At 40.8% G+C, this 23758-nt stretch overlaps 1 protein-coding gene and 1 long non-coding RNA gene across 2 annotated transcripts in view; one reads left to right on the forward strand and one right to left on the reverse strand.

Annotated features, from left to right (window-relative positions):
* DAB2IP (DAB2 interacting protein) overlaps window positions 1–14688 on the forward strand; it is a 544763-nt gene extending 530075 nt beyond the window's left edge. Inside the window, 1 exon segment of the mRNA XM_075185680.1 lies at window positions 2547–14688. Within this exon segment, the coding sequence (XP_075041781.1) occupies window positions 2547–2714 (168 nt within the window). The 3' untranslated portion in view covers window positions 2715–14688.
* The window catches only part of LOC142101311 (uncharacterized), a 202524-nt gene that overhangs the window by 132469 nt on the left and 46297 nt on the right, over window positions 1–23758 (reverse strand). The gene's annotated exons all lie outside the window — the stretch shown is intronic.

Here is a 23758-nt window from a genome sequence, read left to right on the forward strand (position 1 = left end):
TCCTAAAGATGCTCGGATCGGATTGAGAGCCGGGGAATTTTGAAGCCAAGAACCTCTCTTCGCTCCCACATTGTACGGTCTTTAACATGGGTGTTAACCCTTGTTCTGCAGTTGTTCTGGCTACCTATGGTGAAGCAGGGCTGGATTCAGCTGTGTGGCCATGAAGCTTACAGTTGACTGTCCCAGTGCCTTCCTTGTACAACGTTCTCCCCGTGTTGGCGATACGGAAATGGCGAATCTTACCTCTGACCGAGGAAGGGCGGGGGGCGTGTCCTACCAGCAACATATTATGCCCCAGCTAGCAGGGAACCAATGAGGTGCATGTCAGGCAACTGTGACAGTTCAATCGCCTATTGGGCACGTAGGCAATCTGAGCTTCAATAATTTCCAATGAACATGACTGACGCAGGAGAGATTCCCCTGGAGACCCAGTGGAGGTCTGGTATCTATTTACACATCATGTGGGGGAGCCTTGGTCACAGATTCCTGTGTATTTCAAGGATATCACATATCCATTACTAACTGAACGTGAAGGCATCCTGCGGATAGAACAATGCCAGATGGGACCTGTGAAGATGGTATTTTAGGCTGTGTGTCTGAGGATTTTCTTTAATGTCCAGTATTGAGCCCTAGTCTTCAGACTCTTTCCTCGTTCTTGCAGCTTTGGGAGATAATAACTAAATCCCAACATATTACTTCTACATGAGGGCCGTGGGTCTATATGTTCCACAATAGAAGTGGTCCCATTTGTCCAGTTTCATCTAAGAGCATCACAAACAGATGGTCTTACAGCCTGGGACAGGTCACCCCTTCTCTTGCATTCCTCTTGTTTGGAATAGAAGACGGGTCATTCTCTGCAGTGGAACGTTGATCCTTTGCAACTGTGTGGTGGAAGGTCAGGTCATTCCCCAGACATTGGCCTCTCAGGTTGGTGCACCATGTACTTTTCCCTTCGACTTCAGGGTTGTTGGTTTCTGTAAGAATCTCTCCCAATAAATGTGGAAATTGTAGGGATTCTTTTCACTGATCTACCTGGGAGCGCAGCCATGAGGGTGGGCATTACTACAGCCATTGTGTATCCGACCCGCTCGGGGGAGGGAAAATATGCAGCTTTCAGGTTATGGCCTGGTCAGAGTCCACACAGTTAACATTGGGAGGAAGACTGCCTCAGGTTTGCCGACCCTGTGCCATCAAGTTCTTTCCCCTCTTCCTGAGATGGCTCAGGCAGCAAAGAGTGAGATCCATTCTGTGGCCCGAGACAAAAGTCATTGTACCCAGACTTCCCCGACCCTACAGTTCACAAACTGTGACATCACTGACTATTGAAGCCATGATCCTCAGACAGATGGTTTTGCATAACCTGTAATTACTGTGATTATCGGGCATGCAGACTATCCGCACCTTGTGGCTGGCAACATTAACTAGCATGTTGCCAGGAGTACTCATGGTCAGTTTTGCTCAAGTAGGCTTCTATGGTTCCTAAAGAAAGGAAGGGTTGGACTAGGCGTTTGCCCTGAGATCCCTTAAAGGCCTGGTATCCTCTCACTATACGTTTTCTTTTCAATATCAGTTGCTCCGGATCACAGATAGGTAACTATTTCTTCATGTTTGCCACCCCACAAGTAGAACGTAGGGCGCGGTTTGTTCACTTTCTGCAATTTGTTCTGTTTGAAGCTTTCAAAATAAGAGAGTTGGCTTCTGCTCCGTCTACGCACAGCTGTAGATATAAGGTACTCCCGCCTTATTCCACTTGGGGGGGTACATTGTGGTGTTCCTGCTGAACAGGTCTGCTGGACAGCAACTTGACCCACCTTACATACCTTTACCAAACTCTATAGGGTTAATAGATCGGCCCGATGGATGCTGAGGAAAGTCCTTCAATCTGTAGTTTGTGATCAGCATTCCTCCTTCCCTAATAATGCTAAAGTAGAAGAAGGGACTGTGTAGGAGAGAGGAGGTGGTTCTCCAATGCCATCTCCTAGGGTTGCGGACTTAACCCGTTTGTCGCTGTGTCATCTTATTTGTCCCCAGCTTCCCCCCACTCCCATACTTGCATTTGTGGCTAGTGGAGGAAAGCCACAGGAGAAGGAAGTGACCGAATACAGAAATGTCAGCTGGCTGCTGATTGGATACTCACTTTCAGCAAATCATTCAATCAGCCGCCAGCTTCCTTTTCGGTCATTGGGTCACTTCCTTCTTCTCCTGCAGCTTTCCCCCCAATATAAGTAAAAAAGGGAACAGCTTTGTCGCACTGATAGAGGTGAACCTGGGGCAGGGGAGTCTGGGGGAAGGGGTCGTGTAATCCCTAATTAACACCTAATATTTGTATATGTGATGTCATTACATATGATTGAGATTAACAATAGCATTGTAAAGTGTGCTTAACTTTGACTACATACAATGATGTGCTTGTCCTTCTCCGTTATTACCATTCAATCGAGTGTTAAAAGAAAATCAACAAGTAAAATAAACAAAGATTTACACTACACATCCGTTTTTTTATCCTCGCACTGAGCCAAAGAAAAATTCTGTCTCTCTCGTTTCAGGAAAAGCGCATTGCCTCGCTGGACGCAGCCAACGCCAGACTAATGAGCGCCCTAACGCAGCTGAAAGAGAGGTACAGCATGCAAACGCGTAACGGAATCTCACCCACAAACCCAACTAAATTGCAGATCACAGAAAACGGCGAGTTCAGAAACAGCAGTAATTGTTAACGATCGGAATATGACAGAGACACCCTGACACGAACGGACCCGTCATCTAGCAGCACTTCACAAAGGATCGTTCTGCTCTCACGCGCTCATTACCGGAGGCAGCGCACTTGACTGATGCATTCTGGGAGACCGTATCTCTAGAAGCTCAAATCCAATCCTTTTTTTTTTGGGGAGGAATAGAACGACCGATATTGTAAAAAAAAAAAAAAAAAATACAGAAAAAATTATGTGCCATAATAATACATATTTGTATATGATTCCTGTTACTGCTGGTGAATTATTTTAATGTTTAATGTTTAAATAATATTTTGAATTTCCTCCTTGTCCAAGAACTTTTGCCAAACTATACCCGGAAGGGTATTAAATAAATCTGAACCACATAGGTAAGAACTTGTAACTGTATAGGTCAATTCATAGTACGGATGATTGACAAACCCATGTGACAATACCATCCAAACCTATTGATTGATTCTGCACTTGTCCGCACTTCCTGCTGGGATTAGCTTTATCTGTAAAGTGAGAAACAAAACCGCTCCATCTGTTATTGAGAGATACATCTTGCTGACAAATGTGCTATAGTGATAAACTGTCCAAAGTTACCCGCAGAGAATAGCCCCGAGCCTTCAGCAAAGTAAGGACCTGCGTTATCTCTATAGAAACACCTATAGGCGCAGAGAGGATCTGTAAACACGCAAATTAACCATCAGACAGGACAGTCATTATGCCAATATTAATCTCGGTAAAACACTGCCTTAGTCTGGACTGAGAGGCTTGTTTCCCAAACACGATATGGCCATAGTGTGTCTTCCAGTGCTCGGTGATTAATCATTGCACAGTTCAGCTTGATGGACGATGTAGAGTGACCTGTGGAATAAAATGCTGCTTTGTAAGAATGAGCCTTCCTTGGTCTGCAGATGATCTATTTCGCGGCTTTATGAGCAGTTAAATGAATGTCTCACCCTTTCCAGGCTAATGTGTTGCACGGTTGAAACGCCCAATTCAGTAACGCGATGCATCGCTGATCTTCATTGCCCCTAGATGTATCGTCTTGGGCCTATGGCAGCCAGGGAGCTGCTTTATGGAAACAGGAGTATATTCTGGATTTGCTCCCTACAAAGCACATTACACCTCTGACGAGCAAGGGATCCAAACTCGTGAAAAGAGAAGCACACTACACCCTTCCTATTCTCTATCCAATTACAATGCAATCTCCACTGTCAGACAAATTTAATGAATGAATATACACCCTCTTGCATGTTTTACTTTGCCTTAATTTCTATCTTTTTTGTTACTCTGTTTCCACATAAGTATTTACATCACCCAGACAGAGTCTCTATTCTCATTGCCCTTCGATACGACACAGATCTGCTCAATTGTGTCTAGAACACAACTGAGCCGTCAAACATACACTCAAATAGCACCGCCTGGGTGCTATAAAGACAACACAGAAGGAGACCTATGCTGGTTGTTACAAATATATATATATTATATTGAGACCATCACACAGGGAGTTAGAGACAAGACGCAGTCACAACACATTTCATTGTAAAGTTCAGTGTAGTTGGAAGATATATTTTCTCCAAACCAATTAAGCTCCAAATGCAGAAATTCTGATTCAACATCAGAATATTTGATTACAATGGTCTGGGAAGGGTTAACTGTAGGGTGCCGGTAAATACCCCGGAGTTAATCAGATACAGACAGGAAACCTCGTATATCCAGAGAACAGTAAGAATTATCAGAACTCTTATTCATGATAAGTCTCAATACGGATAAGAAAACAAACTGGGAGACGTCCTGATCACGGAACATGTAAACACGTGTACTGCATCATTATAATTAGTAATACCTGAATATAGGTAACCTCACCTTATCCCTAATCTGCATAGACCACTAATTAGTAAATTACCAAAGCAACTGTTGGGTGACCACCTGGGCTGACGACAGACAAAAGGCCGCTAAAACGTGACTTTATTTAACTGTAATTTAAGATAGTCGTTACAGTGAACCAATCACGTACACATAGGAGGCAGATATTTTGTGGGCTGTACCGGTATTCATGACAATGCAGCCTATCAGATTACGTCACTGGTTCCTAGTGAAATAAATGGTTCAGCCCACAAAACGACTGCCTCCATTGTGTGCAAGTTTTAAAACAATGTGACAAGTTTTGGGAAACAAATATGTATTACAGTGTATACCAGGTCATACTTGTAACATATACCAGCTCTGTCCATGTGCATACGTGATGCAGATGTGTTACAGCCATGTACTTGCAGGCTGAATGCTGTTAAAGTGATGCGCACAAGGTTTTCTGGGATGGCGAGGGCCACAGAGATCTTGGAGGGCCCATAAGCTGGGGATCTCAGGGGTTAACTGTAGGTTAAACATTAGAAGTTATAGGTTCAGGCTGTATTGCTGACACTATAGGGGAGATTCAATTAGACACAACTTTCCGGAGGAACAATGCACAATGGGGCAGATTCAATTTGACTAAGGTGCTGGGATGTGTCTCTGGAACAGACACATCGTCTCCATGGTTTTACTCAAATTTCCACTCAATTTTCCATGCGTCCCATGGAAATGCAAGGAGGAAATTCTGTACCGTATTACCAGGCAATGTGTGCAGCCCAGCAAGGCGATACCCGGCGGCACCTCACGGCTAATTGAATCTGCCCCTAATGTAAATATATATATTATCTTAGTAATTGTATTTGTAATCCACAATCACATCTTTCTTACATAAAATAAATCACCAGGGATTTAACCACTGTTAGGTAATAATATATAAAACATACTATGGAGATATGCCACAGAAAACATCACCTATGCTTTAATTACATTTATTGATCCACAAGAGCTGGCATGGGATTTGTTTTACGTGTCGCTGTATGGGTGTAATGCACGCTGTACTCCTCTCTGCCTATAGACATACAGGTGTATAAGTAAACTAGGGGTTTATAACAATTACTATAAGCTGCTATTTTCTGCCTATCGGCGTCCCATTAATTGCATATAATAATGGCTAGTTTATGGCTTAAATTGACCATATAGTCTATATTTTTATAGATACTGTGTGTTTGAATTGAAGGGGAAAATAAATAACTCTATAGTTTGATACAATTGTTAACTATTATTATAGCCCCAACATTTTATTTGCATGGATAAAAGTTCATTTTGGCATTTGTCTTACTTTCCGCCAGGAACTTTGTGACACTTTACTGCAGAGCTACATTTGGCTCCATCGCGTCCCTCCCCAATATTGTTATACTGAAGCAATTTCAGGTCAATTCATAAAGCTTCCAATTGGCAGAGAACAGACACTCGCAGCGTTCGCTTAGGAAACGGCTGACTAAGCGCTCTGCAACACAAATCTGTCACCTCCATTGCCAAATTGTCCTGACATTATTGCTCAGTATTTTGACGTATGCGCACAAATGTCTGTCAGATGCAAAACATTGACACGCTGAATGTATGCAATAAAATGTCCTTAACTTCAGTGCAGGAAAAGGCCAATTATGGAGAGTCTTTTGATATGCAATCAACGTGCTGCTGTATAAACTAGAACCAATATATATATATATATTTATTATTTTTTTTTAACCAAGAATCGTTTACAACACGACTGGTTTAAAGTTCATTAAATAATTCGATATTCTTATACTTAGCAAGTGGAAGAGATTTGCAATACATTTGGTTTCGTTTACAACAATTTCATGTTCCCCGTCGGCTAATAACATCCTTGTCCCCAGAGCAGAATTGTATTTCAGTTTAAATTATGTTTATATCTCCATTATGAAATTGTAAATCACTGATTTCAGTTGCTTTTAGTGCATTATTTCAGATAAAAAACATTAAATAATATATTTATAATAATATTTAATATTAAATAAACATTGAAACTGACCTACATCTGGTTAATGAATATTTGTATTTAGGTATACTAAAAGATAGACGGATAGACAGACTACATCAGGCCTGTTCAACCTGCGGCCCTCCAGGTGTTGGGAAACTACAAGTCCCAGCATGCTTTGCCAGTAGACAAGTTAATAACTGGAAGGGCATGCTGGGACTTGTAGTTTCACAACACCTGGAGGGCTGCAGGTTGGACAGGCCTGGACTACATGGCCAAAAGTATGTGGACCACCCCTCCTCTAATTTCAGCCACACCCATTGCTATACAATACCCATCATCAGACATTAGCAGTAGATTGGATTGTACTGAAGAGCTCAGTGACCTTCAACGTGGCTCTGTCATAGGCTGCTAACTTTCCAACATGCCAGCTCATCAAACGTGTCCTGCTAGAGCCGTGAAGAGGAAACATCATCATCATCTAAGCAACAACATCTCGGCCGCGAGGCCACACAAGCTGACTGGATGGGACCGTCCAGTGCCGAAGTGTGTAAAAATCGTCTATCCTCGGAAACAAAACTCGCTACTGAGTTACTAAACTGTCTCTGGAAGATCCGCACAATAACTATTTCTTGGGAGTAACGCACACAAGCCTACGATCACCGTGCGCAATGCCAAATGTCGACTAGAGTGGTTTACACCTCACCGCCACTGGACTCTGGAGCACTGGAAACACGTTCTCTGGAAAGAAGAATCCGGCTTCACCATCTGGCAAGTCTGACGGACGGACCTTGGTTTGGCAGATGCCAGGAGAACACTTTCTACCAGAATGCGTACTGCCAACTGTAAAGCTTGGTGGAGGAGAAATATTGGTCTGGTGATATTTTTCATGGTTTTGGCTGGGCCCTTAGTTCCAGCGAAGGGAAATCTTAATACAAACATATAATGACATTCTAGAGCATTGTGTGCTTCCACCTTTGTGGCAACAGTTTGGAGAAGGCCCTTTCCTCATTCAACATGACAGTGCCACAGTGCAGAAAGTGAGGTCTGTCAAAAAAAATGGTTTCCAGAGTTCGTTGTGGACTGCCGCACAGAGCCCTGACCTCAACCCCATCGAACACCTTTGGGATGAGTTGGAACGCCGTCTGTGAGCCAGGCCTCATCGCCCAATATCAGTGCCGACCTCACTAATGCCCTTGCCGCTGAATGGATGCCAATGGCTGCAGCTACGTCCAAAATCTAGTGGAAAGCCTTCCCAGAAGAGTGGGGGCTGATATAGCAGCAAAGGGGGAAACAACTTTTATTAAGGTCCATGGTTCTGGGATGAGATGTTCATCAAGTATATGTGACGTTCGGGTGTCCACATACTTTTGATCATTTAGTGTACATAGATAGGTATGCACTAAATCATTAATAGAATTACACTCCAACTAATCCAGACACTTCCAGAGCCTGAATTCTACCAAAGTTATCAATCTGAGAAAACATTGTCCGTACTGCCCTGCAACTCTGCTGCACAGTCTCACTGGGGGCTGTTTTCACATACGGATCCTATTTTCAGTACAACAGCTGCTATGTTCTGTGTACAAAGAAAATCTTTCAGCAGTAAGTTCTGTCATCAATTGAGCATATTCTATAAAAGTGGCATAAAAGCTGGTCAAATACAGTTGTATAAAAATAGTGCAATATTTTATAAAAATGTACAGGTTAAAAATCATTTGCTTTGCAAATAAAATGTTACTAGTGATGGTCAGTAATTAAATTGTTGTTAAGTCGTCTAAGAGGCAAAACGTAGTCTACAAAGTTGTTTTAGCACTTAAATAGCAACTTCTAGAAATAATTTCTGCTCTAAATTTTTTGATGCAGTTTTCAAGTTAGTGGAGTTTATTATTTGAGTAAGTTGTTTGTGATACAGGGTTTGTGTTGCTATAGACCAGAACATTTAACACCATATTTTTTTATTTTGAAAGAACCGATTTTGTTCCATTTGTTCACTGCTTATAAGATAACTCCCATAAATTGTGTTTCTTTCATCCGCAGTAACTTTTTGGTCAATTAGCCGTCAGTATCCTAAACACTGCGCAGTCACATGTCACCTTAGGACCAATCACCACCGCAGTGTTGCCTGCAACATTGAGACACCACCAGCAACAACAAAACCACGGTTTCAGTTTTAGTTCCCAAATCTTCGCAGCAGTTCATTCAGACACTTTACAGCTGCGTCATATCTTGAAAAACGTTGTTTAGTTTAAAATAAATCATTTAAAAAAACACAGGAGAAGGCGACAGTCGGTAAATCCTATTTCTTTTCTTTCACAGTATGCCTTAGAAAAAAAAAATATCAACCCTTATTCTGGAATATTGTCCACTTAATATTTGGGGAAGCGCGCAGAGTGGAAGAGTTAACGGATTAACGCCACCGAAGAATGTAATATGATCTTAAATCGGAACAGGAGCGACACGGTATGCCTGCAGACTTGATCAGGAAGCTTGCCCGCCCCGTGCAGGGTGATATATATCTGTGTTGCAGCTATCAGTAAACCCTCGATAATATGTAATGACATCTTCCATGCTGGTGACTCAGGTGAAGGCCTTCGGCACAGTGCGCCGTCCCTAGTCTTAGACCAGTCTGGACTCACCCAGCGGATGGCGTAACCAGCAGGACCACTTTCCTTGTGACTCTTGGACATCGTATGTAGTTCGTTCATTTATATTTATTATTGGACAATATACAAGCCAGAGCAATGGCCTAGTTCCAAGATTTAAGTCAATGGGCAATCAACCTCCCAGGAGCCAAATCAGGGAGATTTGGGGTTTCAGGACGAATAAAAGCAAAAAAAAATAATAAAAGTATAAAACTTTGTTGCTTTCAGGGAGTAAAATCTACAAATAAAGGACACACAACGGTGGGTGTGTTACATCTCACCTTCATCCTGCGGAACAGAATGTAAATTGTTGTAGACAAAGAATAAAATGAGAAGAATGGAAGTATTGATAAAAGATATTTATATTGTGATGAAACTAGAATTGTGAATCTAATACTAACTGGTCACATATTTGCATAGAAAATGCAACATATTATTGAATAGCAAAAGATGATCAAAGGTTACTGGATCTCCTATTTAGCCTTTGGAAACGTTAAACTAATTATTATTATTATTATATAGATATTTACAAGAACCAGTACAGGTTCATTTTTATTTTTTTATTTTATGGTTTTGTTTTTTTTTTATAATAAACAGAATCTGATAACGAAGTAATCGGCCAGCTTTTTTATTTTAGATATTACTTGAAATGGCGATTTTAAGCACTATTATGAACTGAATATTAAGTTATAATTATAGCTGATATTTCAGTTGGTCTTATCTATGCCAAAATTAGACATGAAAAACTGTAATTTGGCAAATCTGATAACTTTGATAATGTGGCTCCCAAAGGTTCACAGAGTCTGGGAAACTGTACAAGATTTATTAATTCATAGAGGTTTGTGGTCAGAAGAGTATAAAAGAGTGTAATCCTGCCAGTATCACACACCCAAGCTGTACAAACACAACATCATGCACCTGAATAAAGGAGAGGACAAAGCAAAACTTCCTTTGTAAGATCTACTAATTGCAAAGTAAAAAAAAAGTTTAAAAAAATACCCAAAAACTACAATGAACAGCACAGAGTACGAACACTAGATGGCAACACAGAGTCCTTAAATTTTAACCCAAATATTTATTGAATAATGTCATTGGTTGACAACAGTAAGGCGTTATTCATACATACTACAGTGTGTGTGTGTGTGTATTATATGCGTGCAGTGCATATACCAGAAATATGTGGGATTGACAAAAGATGGGGTAAAATCCTATGAGATTTACCATTGTGTTATATATTTTGCACTTAGAACCCCTTAAAAAATTTGTCTCTTCCCAGATCTGGAAGAGGAACACAAATGTCCCTGTTAAACAAGTTACTGCTCGTGTTACACAGAAACACATATGATCATCGTCAGTTATTTATATAGCGCCGCTAATTCCGCAGCGCTGTACAGAGAACTCATTCACATAAGTCTCTGCCCCCATGAGAGAGCGACAGAGACTAGGGTCAGTTTTGATAGGAGCCAATTAACCTACCAGTATGTTTTTGGAGTGTGGGAGGAAACCGGAGCACCCGGAGGAAACCCACGCAAACACGGGGAGAACATACAAACTCCACACAGATAAGGCCATGGTCGGGAATTGAACTCATGACCCCAGTGATGTGAGGCAGAAGTGCTAACCACTAGGCCACTGTATCCAACATCTACAAACACCACAAGATGCTGTACACCCTAAACCGCTTTATACCTGGTGCAACTTAATACGTTTCATTGACCCATCCCTAAAATTATTTTTAAAAAATATATATATCTTTTTAAAATGAGAAAATTCTGTACAACTTACGTGTCTGTTTCTGATATTAATTATGGCCTTTGACGTGATATTTGTGATACGGATTGTGTTCGCATTTTTTTCGATACGGCTGTTGCGTTGTTTGTGGACACAAAATTTGGTGCAATTGAAACAAACAGATCACCTACGTTTAGTTAGAAATGGAGACCTGAAAACAATGAACCATCACTATTTGCTTAAAAAATTAGAGTGAAGATACTCTCACTGTAGCTTTAGAGAGAATAAAATATCTGATTTTTTTAAAGGCGAATCATAAAATATTTGGCATTATTTGAAATCCAATGGAAAAGATATCAATTATACTTTGATATATATACACACGAACATACTCAATCTTATATCTGGGATCACAAAAATTCTTGAGTGCCGAGCATTAGAGTTTATAGTAAAGTCTGATTTATCATTTTCCATGTCAGATCTTAATTAAAATATTTATGTTGCGGTATTAAATCAATTATTTACCCGATAGGGCTTTAATTACACTGCAGTATAGTTTTATGTGTTGGTATCTGGTCTATTTTATAGTGATTTAGTCTCTAAGAGTGTAAGAGGCCAAATGACTTGTTTATTGTACGGACTTAGAGTCCACTTTCATTTTATGGTTAAATAAATGCAACTATATCATTCATAAATCATGAAAATATTTTTATACACAGTTATAGTAATAATTAAAAACAAAGTAAAAACATTATTCTATTATTGTCTTTGCGCATTAAATATAAGGGGAATGTTTTTGTTTTTTTTATTTTGTTTTACTGAAAGCTCCTACAACATTAATGTATCTCAAGGCCAACTGAGATGCATTCAGAGAATTAGTGCAGGTAATTACTTTTTATTTATAGTTATTAATATACAACTGCAAAATATACAATAGGAGCACAATTTGTATAACAACAAAAGAAAAAAAAAAAAAAACAAAGGTCCCAATAATTTATGAGCAATGACTTGAGCTTTAATTTGATTGTAATGAAATATCAATTTGTTTTAATGGTGAATGTATTAGATTTCGGAGCACTTTCGCCATTATGTAGCAGCATTTCGTTTCAATCTTCCTCATTTAAATGGGGTTTTAAATCTCTCTCTAGAAAACGCGCACAATGAGCTGACATGAAGGTCAGATTCTGTACACGTTACTCACTTGTTCTCTATAAATTTAAAACAATTTATAACCGCTTCAGGGGAAACAGGTTTATGCTTCAGCTATTTGCCAATATAAAAGTGAACTGTTTGTTTGTTTTTTTATTTTAATTTTAACTTTAAGAAATTTGTTTCTGGAAGAAGTTTATATAAGAGCTACGTAAGCAAATGATGAAATGTTCATGGGACACAAAGGCTGTAATTGTGCACAAGACGCAGATTTATAAAATGACTAACGCTAAATTATTTGCTACAATCAGAGCCATATTCGGTTTCCTTATCACAAAGATAAAACAATGTAACGTCGCATAAAGCTGCAGGTAACTGAACTGTGCAGTTTACTTACTGGAGAATACACCCATCTGTTGGTTACATTCAGTTACTATACCTACTATATACTCTAATGGTAACTGCATCATCTGCAGATCCAGAGAAGGCTCTTCCCTAAACAGCACCATAAATAGAATCTATATTATAGAATGTATATTTCTTTATATAAATATTTTGTGTTTGTCAACAAAAAAAAGCTACAAAACTGACTTTAGCGCAGTGCATTAAAATGTATATTTTGCAGACTGTTGCGGGAAAAAAATATATAGGCAGGGTACAAATATGTTACATAATACTATTATATGTACAATATTATAAAACACAGCTGGGAATTATTTTGTTTAGATTATTTGATTGGACAATGTACCGTGTAATTGCGTGTACTCATTTCCTTGGACAATGTAACAGTGTTTAGCAGGAATCTAAAAATCTGCACAATTTGAATTAGTAATAGACTTTAAAACACTGCTCATATTGTCATTATTAGATCCACCATTAACGAGAGATAACACTAATTAATACATTTACAGCTAGAAAATTGGAATCCATTGGTTCCTATTACCCTGTACCCACTTGTACTTGCTGTTGGGAGCGCGTACACTGTAGCGCTGCATTTCGGACGCCGCCTGCTCCATTGGCGTTCGCCGCAGGTGAATGCTTTGGGGTCAGTGGAGAGTCTGTCCTAACTACAATCGCTCGGGACAAACTTAGGTCAAGCGTCATCGTATCTGAGGGATTTAACGCAACGCCAGGGGGTAATGAGCATAAACACGCACAGGAAAGGCGGATGTTTCATAATATTTTAATATGGTAATATTTGTGATTTGTTACTTGAGCCAAGCAAATGTTATTTTAAAGAAAAAATCCTCTTGCAATGTGCAATGTTTATATTGTTATGTCTATACGGGACAACAAACATTATATATAGTGATTGGTAAATTGTTCATCGGGGCAATATTTGGTCTTGATAGTAATTCCTCAGCAGCATACTGTCACTATAAATTACAATCTGCATTATTTTTACACGTTGATGTGTTTAAATGGTAAAATACATGTTTGCCCTCAGCCAAGTTAAACTTTTCTTTTGTAATAAAGTCTGGGTGTTTCAATCTGATGTAATATGTTGCATCAAACATATCTGTAAATAGAGTCTCCATATTAATGCTGCTCACTTAGTAAACATAGAAAATCTTACATCTGAAAACTGCTGGGTATTTTTTTAATTTCTGTAAATATATATGTACAAAATTATATTCTGTTGATGTAATAAAGATTATTATAGAGTTCTGAATATCATACGATTTAGTTGTAAGATTTGAATTTGTTGACTTGAAAAATGTGTCGCTGGTAATTCTAAGGGCATCTATATAAACTGTTTACATTGCACTGTTTACGCCTGCGACATTAAGAACTGCCGAATACTTTGCCACTCGATGATCCATACTAAGAAATATTCTTATACTGGAGTATCGATCTCAACACATTTAAATAGAGGCTTCAATACTCTAATCACCTATTACTTTTCCAATATGTTTTCTGTACATAAGTGGATGACAAAGGAAACCAAATATCCCCCTGAAACGTCTATTTGTGATATCACGGCCACATGGTAGGATGTCAGATTGGCCATAGTAGGTTTCAGCGATGCAAGAAGCTTGCACTTCACAGACACGTTTACAATCTAATTTGTCATCTGCATTTCTGACACTGACGGAAGATCTACTGTCAGCTGGCAGGACTAGCAGAATCCTAAACGGAGAATCCAAATAAATTGCCCAGGAGTGACATTAAAGGGAAGAGCAGCTCTCAAATGCTTGAAAATTGCTAGGTTTGTGTTTGAGGCTTTTTAAATAATGTTTTTGGTGATCTAAACTGTCCTTGGTTTTAAATTACAAATTTTAGAGCCCTTTGCAATCTGCAATTTGTCTCCAACGGTTGAGTCTCCTATAATATTGCTCTTATGTTACAGCGCTGTCTGATAAATGATAACAGGTCGTCCTTTATGTATATTTGGGCTGAAGGCTACGTAAATAAATATGTGATTCTGTTTTTTTGTGCGTTAAAGAAGACATTTTATATCTGATCAATGCAAAAACGGCTTGGCCTATTCTGAAAGTGTGTAACAATGAACAGAGACTACACCTGAGAGTTATGTGGCTGTGAGATTCATGTATATTTGAAATTAGGGATAATAAAAATTTATTTAGCTATTTTATTCCGATGTTATCTTGTCTTTTATTGGTCGGATGTTTAAAAAGAACAAAAAATAGGGATATAAGGGTAAATGTATTAAACAGCGGTTTTTGCAAGTCACTGATATTCGGCAACTTTGCAGGACAAATTTAAAATGGCAATGTCTTTTATAAGGCAAAACTTGCCAAAAACAATTGTTTCTATACTCATAATTTTCCTGTATACAGTGCCAACATCGCTAAGTACTTTGTACAAGAAAAGGAGCAATGCTAATGTAAGTGGTACTGAAGCAAAGCAAAATAGTGCTGATGTATTCACACACCATGACTACAGGGTGTGTAGCTACTATGGCCCCCTCCTCCGAGGCTCCTGTGCCCCCTTCCCCACACCCTACCAGACCCCTATTCTACTAGTAAAGAGTAGACCAAATAATGGTGGCTTCTTTCTATATCACCACCCGAGGAGTTGGAGATACCTTATCCAGCACTCAGTTCCCACCCATATCCAGCACTCAGTTCCCAGGAACCCATCAGGCTGCTTCTTATAATCCCCCCTTACTAGGCTACGTGTGTACAATCTGCAAAAGGAGGGAGGAGGCCGGGACTGCGAGGACAAACAGGAAGCCATCGGTCAGTGCATTGCCTCTTTCCTGCCCTCAATTCTAATCTACACTAACGCATCCACAGGGGAGGCACTCTGTACCAGCTCTGTTCCCCCTCTCGCCACCTCTGTCTGCACTGATAAGTCCCAGAAATGGCCTGTCTGAGCACATAGTGAGCAAATGACTCAAAAAGTTGCCCTGTAAATACATAGCTCCAAATAGCCCCATTATTGGCGAGAATGTCTGAATTTATGGACCCCAGAAGAGGTGGGGCTCACCATAGTGTGGGTGTGTCTTAAAAAAATGTGGACACAGTTTGGCAAATTGGGCAGATTTTGTCCTGATTTTTCAGTTTTGAAAGTCGATATGTAAATGGAATTTCCCATAATTCTGTTCTCCTGAATAAGAGGGGCTTATTTGCAATGTGTCCACACAGAACAAATATCAGCATATGGATGCTGTATATTTACATCCTACAATTTATGTAGCACTAATTCCAATCACAGCGAGACCTCGCTAGATAATGTGCAGCCATTATACTTTTGTTGTAGAAATAAAAACTAATTGGAACTAAGTGGGCATTTTATGGGGGTCCACAAGGAGAGACACTGATTGTAGGGCCGGGATGTAAATTCTTCCAGCACTGAATGCAGTGTTAACGTGTGGATTTAATGGCTGATAATTTAGTTTCATTATGCAGAACACAATGGTTTATTGGTGTATTATAAGCTACAATCCAGAAGGGTCCTGGACTAGTGTACAAAACTGCATCTCAAATCTGCTGAAACCAAAGCGTTACCATTAGTCCTGGGGCACCAGGGTTTAGGGGGCGCGTGAACTGCTGAATGATTGACACACTGACACTCATTCATTGTCTTCATGGTCACTGTGGCCACTGGCGGCTGACATGGGGGGGGCAGCAATCAGCAGCTTCTTACCTGTGAGGCTGCTGTTCCTCCATCTTGGTAATGGACTGGAAGTACGACGCCGTGCTATGATGTCATAGCCCAGCGCCACAACTCCAAGAGGAGAACATGCTGCTTCACACAATGTAAGAACTGGCGACGGGCAGCGCCTAATGGGAAGAGGGGGGCGACCTAGGGTGCCCAGACCAAAATGCTTCTTTACAGACAAACCATATCCCTTATGGTCACCTAAAACTGGGACTATTATTAATAATTTTCCAGGTCTCAGGTTCTGCTAAGTTACAACTATCCCTTAATAAATACACAGGGCCTGATTCATTGATACGCAAAATGAACGTTTTTAAAAAAACACGCATGTGATTCTGGCATAGGCCACGTCCGTATGCAACAAGGAGCAGAAGTAAAGGTACATATATGTGGAGTATTAAATCCCAGCAGAACGCTCAGAATAAAAAAGTATTCAATTATTGTCACCCGTTAATATAGGTGTTAAAAAAAAAACCACAAAAAACAAGCTTGGCGCACCCTTACTGTACATGGACTACGTGCATACGCCCCGTCCCTCCCCCACTCCACCAATGAAATCGTAGGATGTCGGAAGTGTCCTTCATCCTTTGGATGTTATTGCGGTCACTGGCATATAGTCTGTTTCTGGGCACACGGAACAATTTAATGCAAAATACAGCACCTAACGGCATTTACGTTCTCTAAAGAATCGGGTCCACAATCTATAGTGGAATCTAAGCACATTTTCCTTATAGTATATTTGGCAGTGTTCAATTATATTTCATTTTATAAACCAAAATACATTTTAGAGGGCCATTGGTCAAACATGTTATACAAGGTCCTTCCAAAGGTTTTGAATAAAAAGTAACCTGGAGATTGTGCAACAGGGTAAATAATTATAGAAAGAGGAAATACCCAGTAACATGTACTCAATGGGCAAAATTATCCAATACATGTAACAAACAATCACCCAACTACTGCAGGAATATTGCTCAATTCCACCCATAATTCCGCAGTGGGGGTTAGTTACACACTGTGCATCGAGAGCAAGTTGGTTGGTGAATATCCCCATTAAAGATTAAACCTTATTAATTCTTATTAATGAACCCGCTTTCATTACAGACATTTCTGTATAAGATCTTATGATCTTTAAATCTTCTCTAGCAAGGTAATGAGCTAATTAGTACTTCAATTAAGCCTACTAGAAAGTTTATTAAACTGAAAATGCACAAGCGTCAGTCTGCAACTTCTGCCATTATTAGTAGAGAATATTTTCCATTAAATGTTCGCTAATAATCGCTCCACCGCGGACTCATGCAGAGGAACACCTCTAAAGCCAGAGTCATCACTCTTCAATACTGCATTCTCCAATCCTTTAAAATAACACTAACTGCAAACTAACATACTCAGCCGTCTCCATCTCAGTAAGTGTAAGAGTCCTGATCGGACACTAAAGTCCAGAAAACTGCTCCCAGCACCAAGGTGTAGATCGCCAACTTAGATCAGTTGGTCACATTTTCTTGCCAGGCAAAAATGTGGTTAAATTAGCCAAGACACACCGCAGCAAAATGGACATATCTGGTGTGATATCTATGGCAAGGAACACGGAGCAGCAATGATGGGACTGTTGTGGGCAGTATTTAGACTTTTACTGTATTATGGCTACTAAGTATATCCTAATGGTCCAGTATATTACCCTCACATATACCCAGGACAAACGTATACATCCTACTGCCTGTGACATACGATGTTAATTACAGTGTTACTGTTCAGGAGGTCATTGGAAGTCCTCTAGGGCAACTTTAAATATCTCGCCTCTGAGAGATCCTGTAGACGAGGTCAAGTGGCGAGAGCAGGTTGGGCATGGTGTCGCACGTTGTGTCGTTTGTACACGCCCCTGCGCCAAAATGCTGCGATAACGTCATCACACTGTGGGGGCAGGGCGTCAGCGGCACAATTTGTGACAAATTGAATCATTGAGGCCCCCGTCCACTTCACTGGGAAGTGAGTGGGATACGGGAGAAAGGTTTGCTCACCTGGGGCACTGGGAGAACCACCAGAAATTCTGGAGTCTCCCGGACACTACAGGAGAGTGGGCACATTTGGTCTAGGGTTCCCCAATGTGTACCCTTGTGGTAAAAACACGTGAATAGAGGAGCAACAGTCCTGATCACAAGTGGGTGTGGGGACATTGGAAACAATGATTTCCAATCTAAGACCCATGTTAATCCCCCAGTACAATGCCCAAGTACGACATGGGTGGATGTGAGCTCCAGACAAAGTCATTTCCATGGGCTCCATGTTCTGGGGCTGTAAGATGCAGCCGCCCGGATCTCAACACCCAACAAATAAGCTTCATTCATCCTATTTGCACTGAATGACTAACGCAGAGTTGTGAGGCCAATGAACTTCCACTTCCTGTAATTTCACACTGAAAGATCAGCTGTTATAAGACTTTGGCAAAGATGGAGGGAAAAAAAATCCTGTAAAATTTTAATGATCACGGAATGCAAAACACTCATTTAAATAATGGATAAATACAATGCAATTTGCACATAAAAGAGTGGCATTAATATTTTATTATGTACATAGGCAATATCATTTTACAGTCCTAAACATTATTTTCACTGTGAATTAACATCTTAAGTGCGTTCTTGTAAAATAATTGGTGTTCTTTTGAATGTCATTGGAGCTGAATAACACAGAACGCGTCCCAGTCTCCTTAATGAGATCCTTCTGGCTGGTGTTACACAGACGCACTGAGGCTCTAATTATTACACAGACCGCTGCCCTCGGCAGACAGACGCGGTCAGACTAGGAGAGATTCACAGGGAAACTGGGATATAGTCTAAATCAGGTCTGAATCGTTCTACTTCCTGCTCCAATCATGTCCGGAGCACAGACCTCTGGCTACCATGTTAACTTGTTCACTTTAATCACTTTTTCAGTGATGCTGTCTCCATAGTATTCCACAGGCCAAGCAGAAATCTTTACGCTACACTGATGAGCTCCAACGAGGGTAAAACAGTCTGTAGGTGGCATCATGCCTCGCTGACTAAAAGAGTTGCAAAGTAAATTGTAGGCCCAGAGTTTTGTGCTTGTTAATTATGGCGAGTGCGGTTGAGATTGTTTTTGAAAATTTTATTTGGCTATTTTTATTTTGGGTTCCGAGCCTTGAAAAGCTAACTCACCCTCCTCTTTCTTTTGAAGTCACGACATGATGAAGTCACAATGTGCTATAAAAAGGTATATAATGTACAGACATCCCTAGTTCTGGCTCCACGATGCCATTAAGAGAAATGCATCTGCTGAGGGGGGCACCCACCTCTTTAACCCCCTGGAGGGTGTGTGATGAACGTTTAGTCAAAGTTTATGAACCAGTCCCAGCTGAACCGGGTGCCTATTATCCAAACCACCCCTAAATTATCCTAGTTTCCTCTACCAAACATCCTCAGTATATCACCCAACTGTCTCCAATCCTATAACACTGTTAGGCCAACGGCTCATAAACTTGCAGAATTAGTGGTAGAGGTCTTCACCTTTAGCAGCCGCCTTTCTCGTACAGCTTGATGCGCTCACAGGTACTCAGATGCCCCAGCTCTTAATTCTAATGTTGTGCAAGTTTATGAACAATACCTCAGCGGAAAGGTAGGAGGAAGGAATCCGGATGGTAGCAGGTAGTCAGGAACAAGCTGGGGTCTGGGGCCGTAGCAAACAGGATGGTCAAGGACAGCAATAAGGTCAGGGCTGGAAGCAAACAGAAATATCCAAGTAACAGATGAGAGCTCAGGGCAATCAGCAAAGGAGCAGGGTCCAAATAACAAGCCAAGGGTCACAACAAAAGGTCAATACAGAGTACACAGAACACACGAACAGAGCAGATCAGCAATTCCTCAAAGCGTTAAAAACATGGAACACATAACATGAATGACGGTGGGTATGAGGCATTAGAATGTACGTTGGCTCCTGGTCTCTGAATCTACATTGTGACATCACAGATGGTACATCATTCATTAGATGCATTGTAACTGTGCACAGAGCTTCCACTACCACAGGGCACACCTGGGCGATCACCTATGGCACAAAGGTTTAGAGGGCACCTAAACAACTCCCTGTCTGAAGTAGACAATACCGTCCACCACCTTGCTCCACACAGGGCGAGATGCAGAGGGAATGGGCAGGAAGGGAGGTGCCAAGTATGCTTCAGCCAGCCCAGGATGTACCTGACAAACCCTCTGGTCAAGATTTTTGTATAAATATGTAAACTACGCCTGTGGGCAGCTTACACAGACATCTCCACAGCAAAGGAAGTAGAATTGTAATTCCCAGAGCCGCAGAGCATCTGAGTCACTGGCTGGTGTGAGGAACATGATTGTTTACTAATCATGCGATAAGGACAATTAATGGATTGGCCTTGAGATAAAGTTATAGAAGCTGTGTGATGACTATTTCAAAAGAAATCTTAGGGGGAGATTCAATTTGGCGTAACGTGTCTCTGGGAAGTCCATGGAGACACCTCACGCCGAAGTTATGGCTGGAATCTCTGCTCATTTTTCAAGTGCAAGGAAAAATGAGCAGAGATTCCTACACTAATTGCCAGTAATGTACACAGTACGAGGTCCGCAAGTCACATGGCCGTCAACTGAATCTCCCCCTAAGAGTTAGGCATCTATTTATCATTCCACTGCGGTACCGGACGCAAATCTCAGCGATACATAACGCAGTACCGCTGTTTTACTGTGCCACGGCCAAGTCACCTCTATGCAGCACAGTAATTGCCTAAAGCTGCCAGCGAGTGCTGGAAGAGAAATACGCATGCGTAGCTAATGTCCGCACCTGCGCATATTCAGCTGACCCAGCAGGGACAAAGAGAAGACTTTCTGGCTTCGCTGGACCCCATAGGAAGCGGTACGGTAGTGCTATCCCGAGATGGTGCTCGTTCCCTACTCGATCAATCCCACATCACAGTCGTTCTACGGGGACAGTGGTAACAAATGTATCTAAGTTGGATAATGCAGGACAATTCGCTGATTAACACCTTAATAAATGAAGTGAAGTCCTGCGATAACCATTCTTTTTTTGTTCCATTGCGGTTTGTTAAATAGGTACCTTAGATTTGTGCATCTAGGAAGCCCCGTCATGTGAGATAATACACGTGTTCACCCCCATGGGGGCTGCTAGGAAAGACAGAGTGAGTGCTCCAAGTCCTGCTATCCCTCTAGCCCTGTACAGTACCCCGCGCCTCTGGAGACACTTAGCAGCGGAGACATCACTCACTGCCAACTTCAACTTTTGTTTTCTCTCCTAAGACACAAAAAGCCTTTCCTTAGACGGATGCCCTCTACAGTGAGCAGTTTCCTATTTGATAAGGTTCCTGTCGCCATTAACCCATGATTGAGTATTCCGCGGGATCTATAAAACTTTTAATTGCGGGCACTACTGGCAAGGCATTACCTCCGCTGCCCTACCACCATGGCGGATAAGACGACCCTGGAGGATTGCAGGCAGCGTACCCTGCAGAATAATTATCTCCGCACTAACAGGCAGGTATTGAGGGTGATGCAACCATTCTGAACGTAGCTGCTTCCCAGCTAATGCACGTTTCCTAAGCAACCCTGATTTATACGCCCGGCTGGCGCTTTACGAGCGGCTTAACGGGCTGCTTAGTGATGTAGATGAGACAATACCTTGCTCTAAATGTACATCTTATGTTAATTATAGATGATAATGCCTGGGGTTATTGCTTAAATATTTAATGAATAGATGTATTTGCTACACATGATTATATACGTAAAATAAATAAAAATCTCCTTTGAATTGTGGTCCCACTACAGAAGTAATTACACCCATGTTGTGTTGTTGTGCGGGGAGATGAGAGTAAAGGGATGTACAGTAACATCGGATGAGCTGCTGGTAGATGAAGAACAGACTTCATTAAAGTCACCGACTACAATCTCTACTAATGACTAAGTCCATAAACTGTGGACGGTCAGAACCTTTGCGGTAGAGGGCTGGACGGCAAATTGACAGGAGAAAACCCAGCTAACAAGGTGCAATTTGGGGCCTCTTAGGAAAATGTTAAAGGGGGGAGGGGGAAGGTGGCCCAAAAAAAATGCAGGTAGCCCAGAGGCCCAGCCCAAGGTACCTCAGTATGGGACCGGCCCGGCCAGCAGCATAGGCCATCCCCCCACAGACAAACCGCAGAACAGACCCTGTATTATTGGTACATTATATATATATATATATATATAAAACTTGGACATTTTGAGAATGTATCTTCTAACATATACAGAACACAAGGTTAATCTAGTAATTATATGTAAATGCTTCAACTGTGAGTGGAAATTAGATTGTGTGACACCAATAGACCCATATCTACGTGATGTGGGGGCTTTGTCAGTAAGGTGTTGGGCTCAGACTGCTCGGTGTTCTATATTCTGTTATTAGGTTATGGTAGACGAGGTCACCGCGCTGGTAATGGTCTGGTAGCGCATGTCAGATGAAACAGACATGTATCAAAAATATGCTTTAAAAAAATAAAAAATAAATAAAAAGGTATCTGTTTGGATAGAGTCAAATATAAGTTATTCCTGGTGAAATGGATACATAAAAACATGAAAAATGTTTCCCCCCCTGTCTCCTACAGCTCTAGTCTATGTACTTTGTGTCCCCTTCAGTTAACCCATTGTTGCCTGTGATAAAAGTAGCCCGAATATCCCGATGGACGGTTTATTGAGGGGTGATCTCATAGTACATATTATATTTTCTATAAAAACATTTTCTTCCCCCTCATTTCCCCATTTTCTCAGTGGTTGAAAAATAATAATAAATAAATTATTATTAATAATAATAATAATAATAATAATAATAATAATAATAAATGAATATCAAAATGAATGGAGCAAGTATTAAGGGGACAAGAAATAAGGGGACAAGAAATAAGGAGCACTTGGGGGGTTGTGGGGAAGATCTATTTGCCGATTATTACACAGTACTTGGTATTAGCAACAAGAGGTCCCCATTTAATAAAGCGGTTTTCTTTATTTAAAAAAAAAAAAAAAATCCTTTATTGCTGCAATGTATCAGGAATATATTACTGGTGCAGCTGAGAGTTATCCGCCTGCCCCTAGCGATACGGGTTGGTGGGAATCTGCCAATAGGTACGTACGCGAGTCGTCTAGCAGGGTCACCACATTTGCAGGGGAAATGAAAGGCTGAATTTGGGCTTTCAGTATCCACTTGCCAAAAAATACAAAAAATAGATAAATATTTAAAAACCTTTTCACATTAAAAAAAAAATTAGTTTTTTTTATTGTAGTAATGAAGCTTTTTGAATGATCTTCATCTGTTGCCACCACCCGGATATAACAGAACAGGTATTACGTGACCACAGTTTTGACTGAAGGAGAGTTGTTGTGGGGGGTTATGCGCCCCTGTCTGATAATCCCAGTGGGGCAATGTTGGGAGGTATGGATGTGGAATTGCAATGGGTATTGCAAATCCAGGGGGGGTAGGCAAGTGCTTGCAGTGTGCTCTAATCATAAGAATTAGGTTATAGT

The sequence above is a fragment of the Mixophyes fleayi genome, chromosome 9 (assembly GCF_038048845.1).
Source record: "Mixophyes fleayi isolate aMixFle1 chromosome 9, aMixFle1.hap1, whole genome shotgun sequence".
Lineage (NCBI taxonomy): Eukaryota > Metazoa > Chordata > Amphibia > Anura > Limnodynastidae > Mixophyes > Mixophyes fleayi.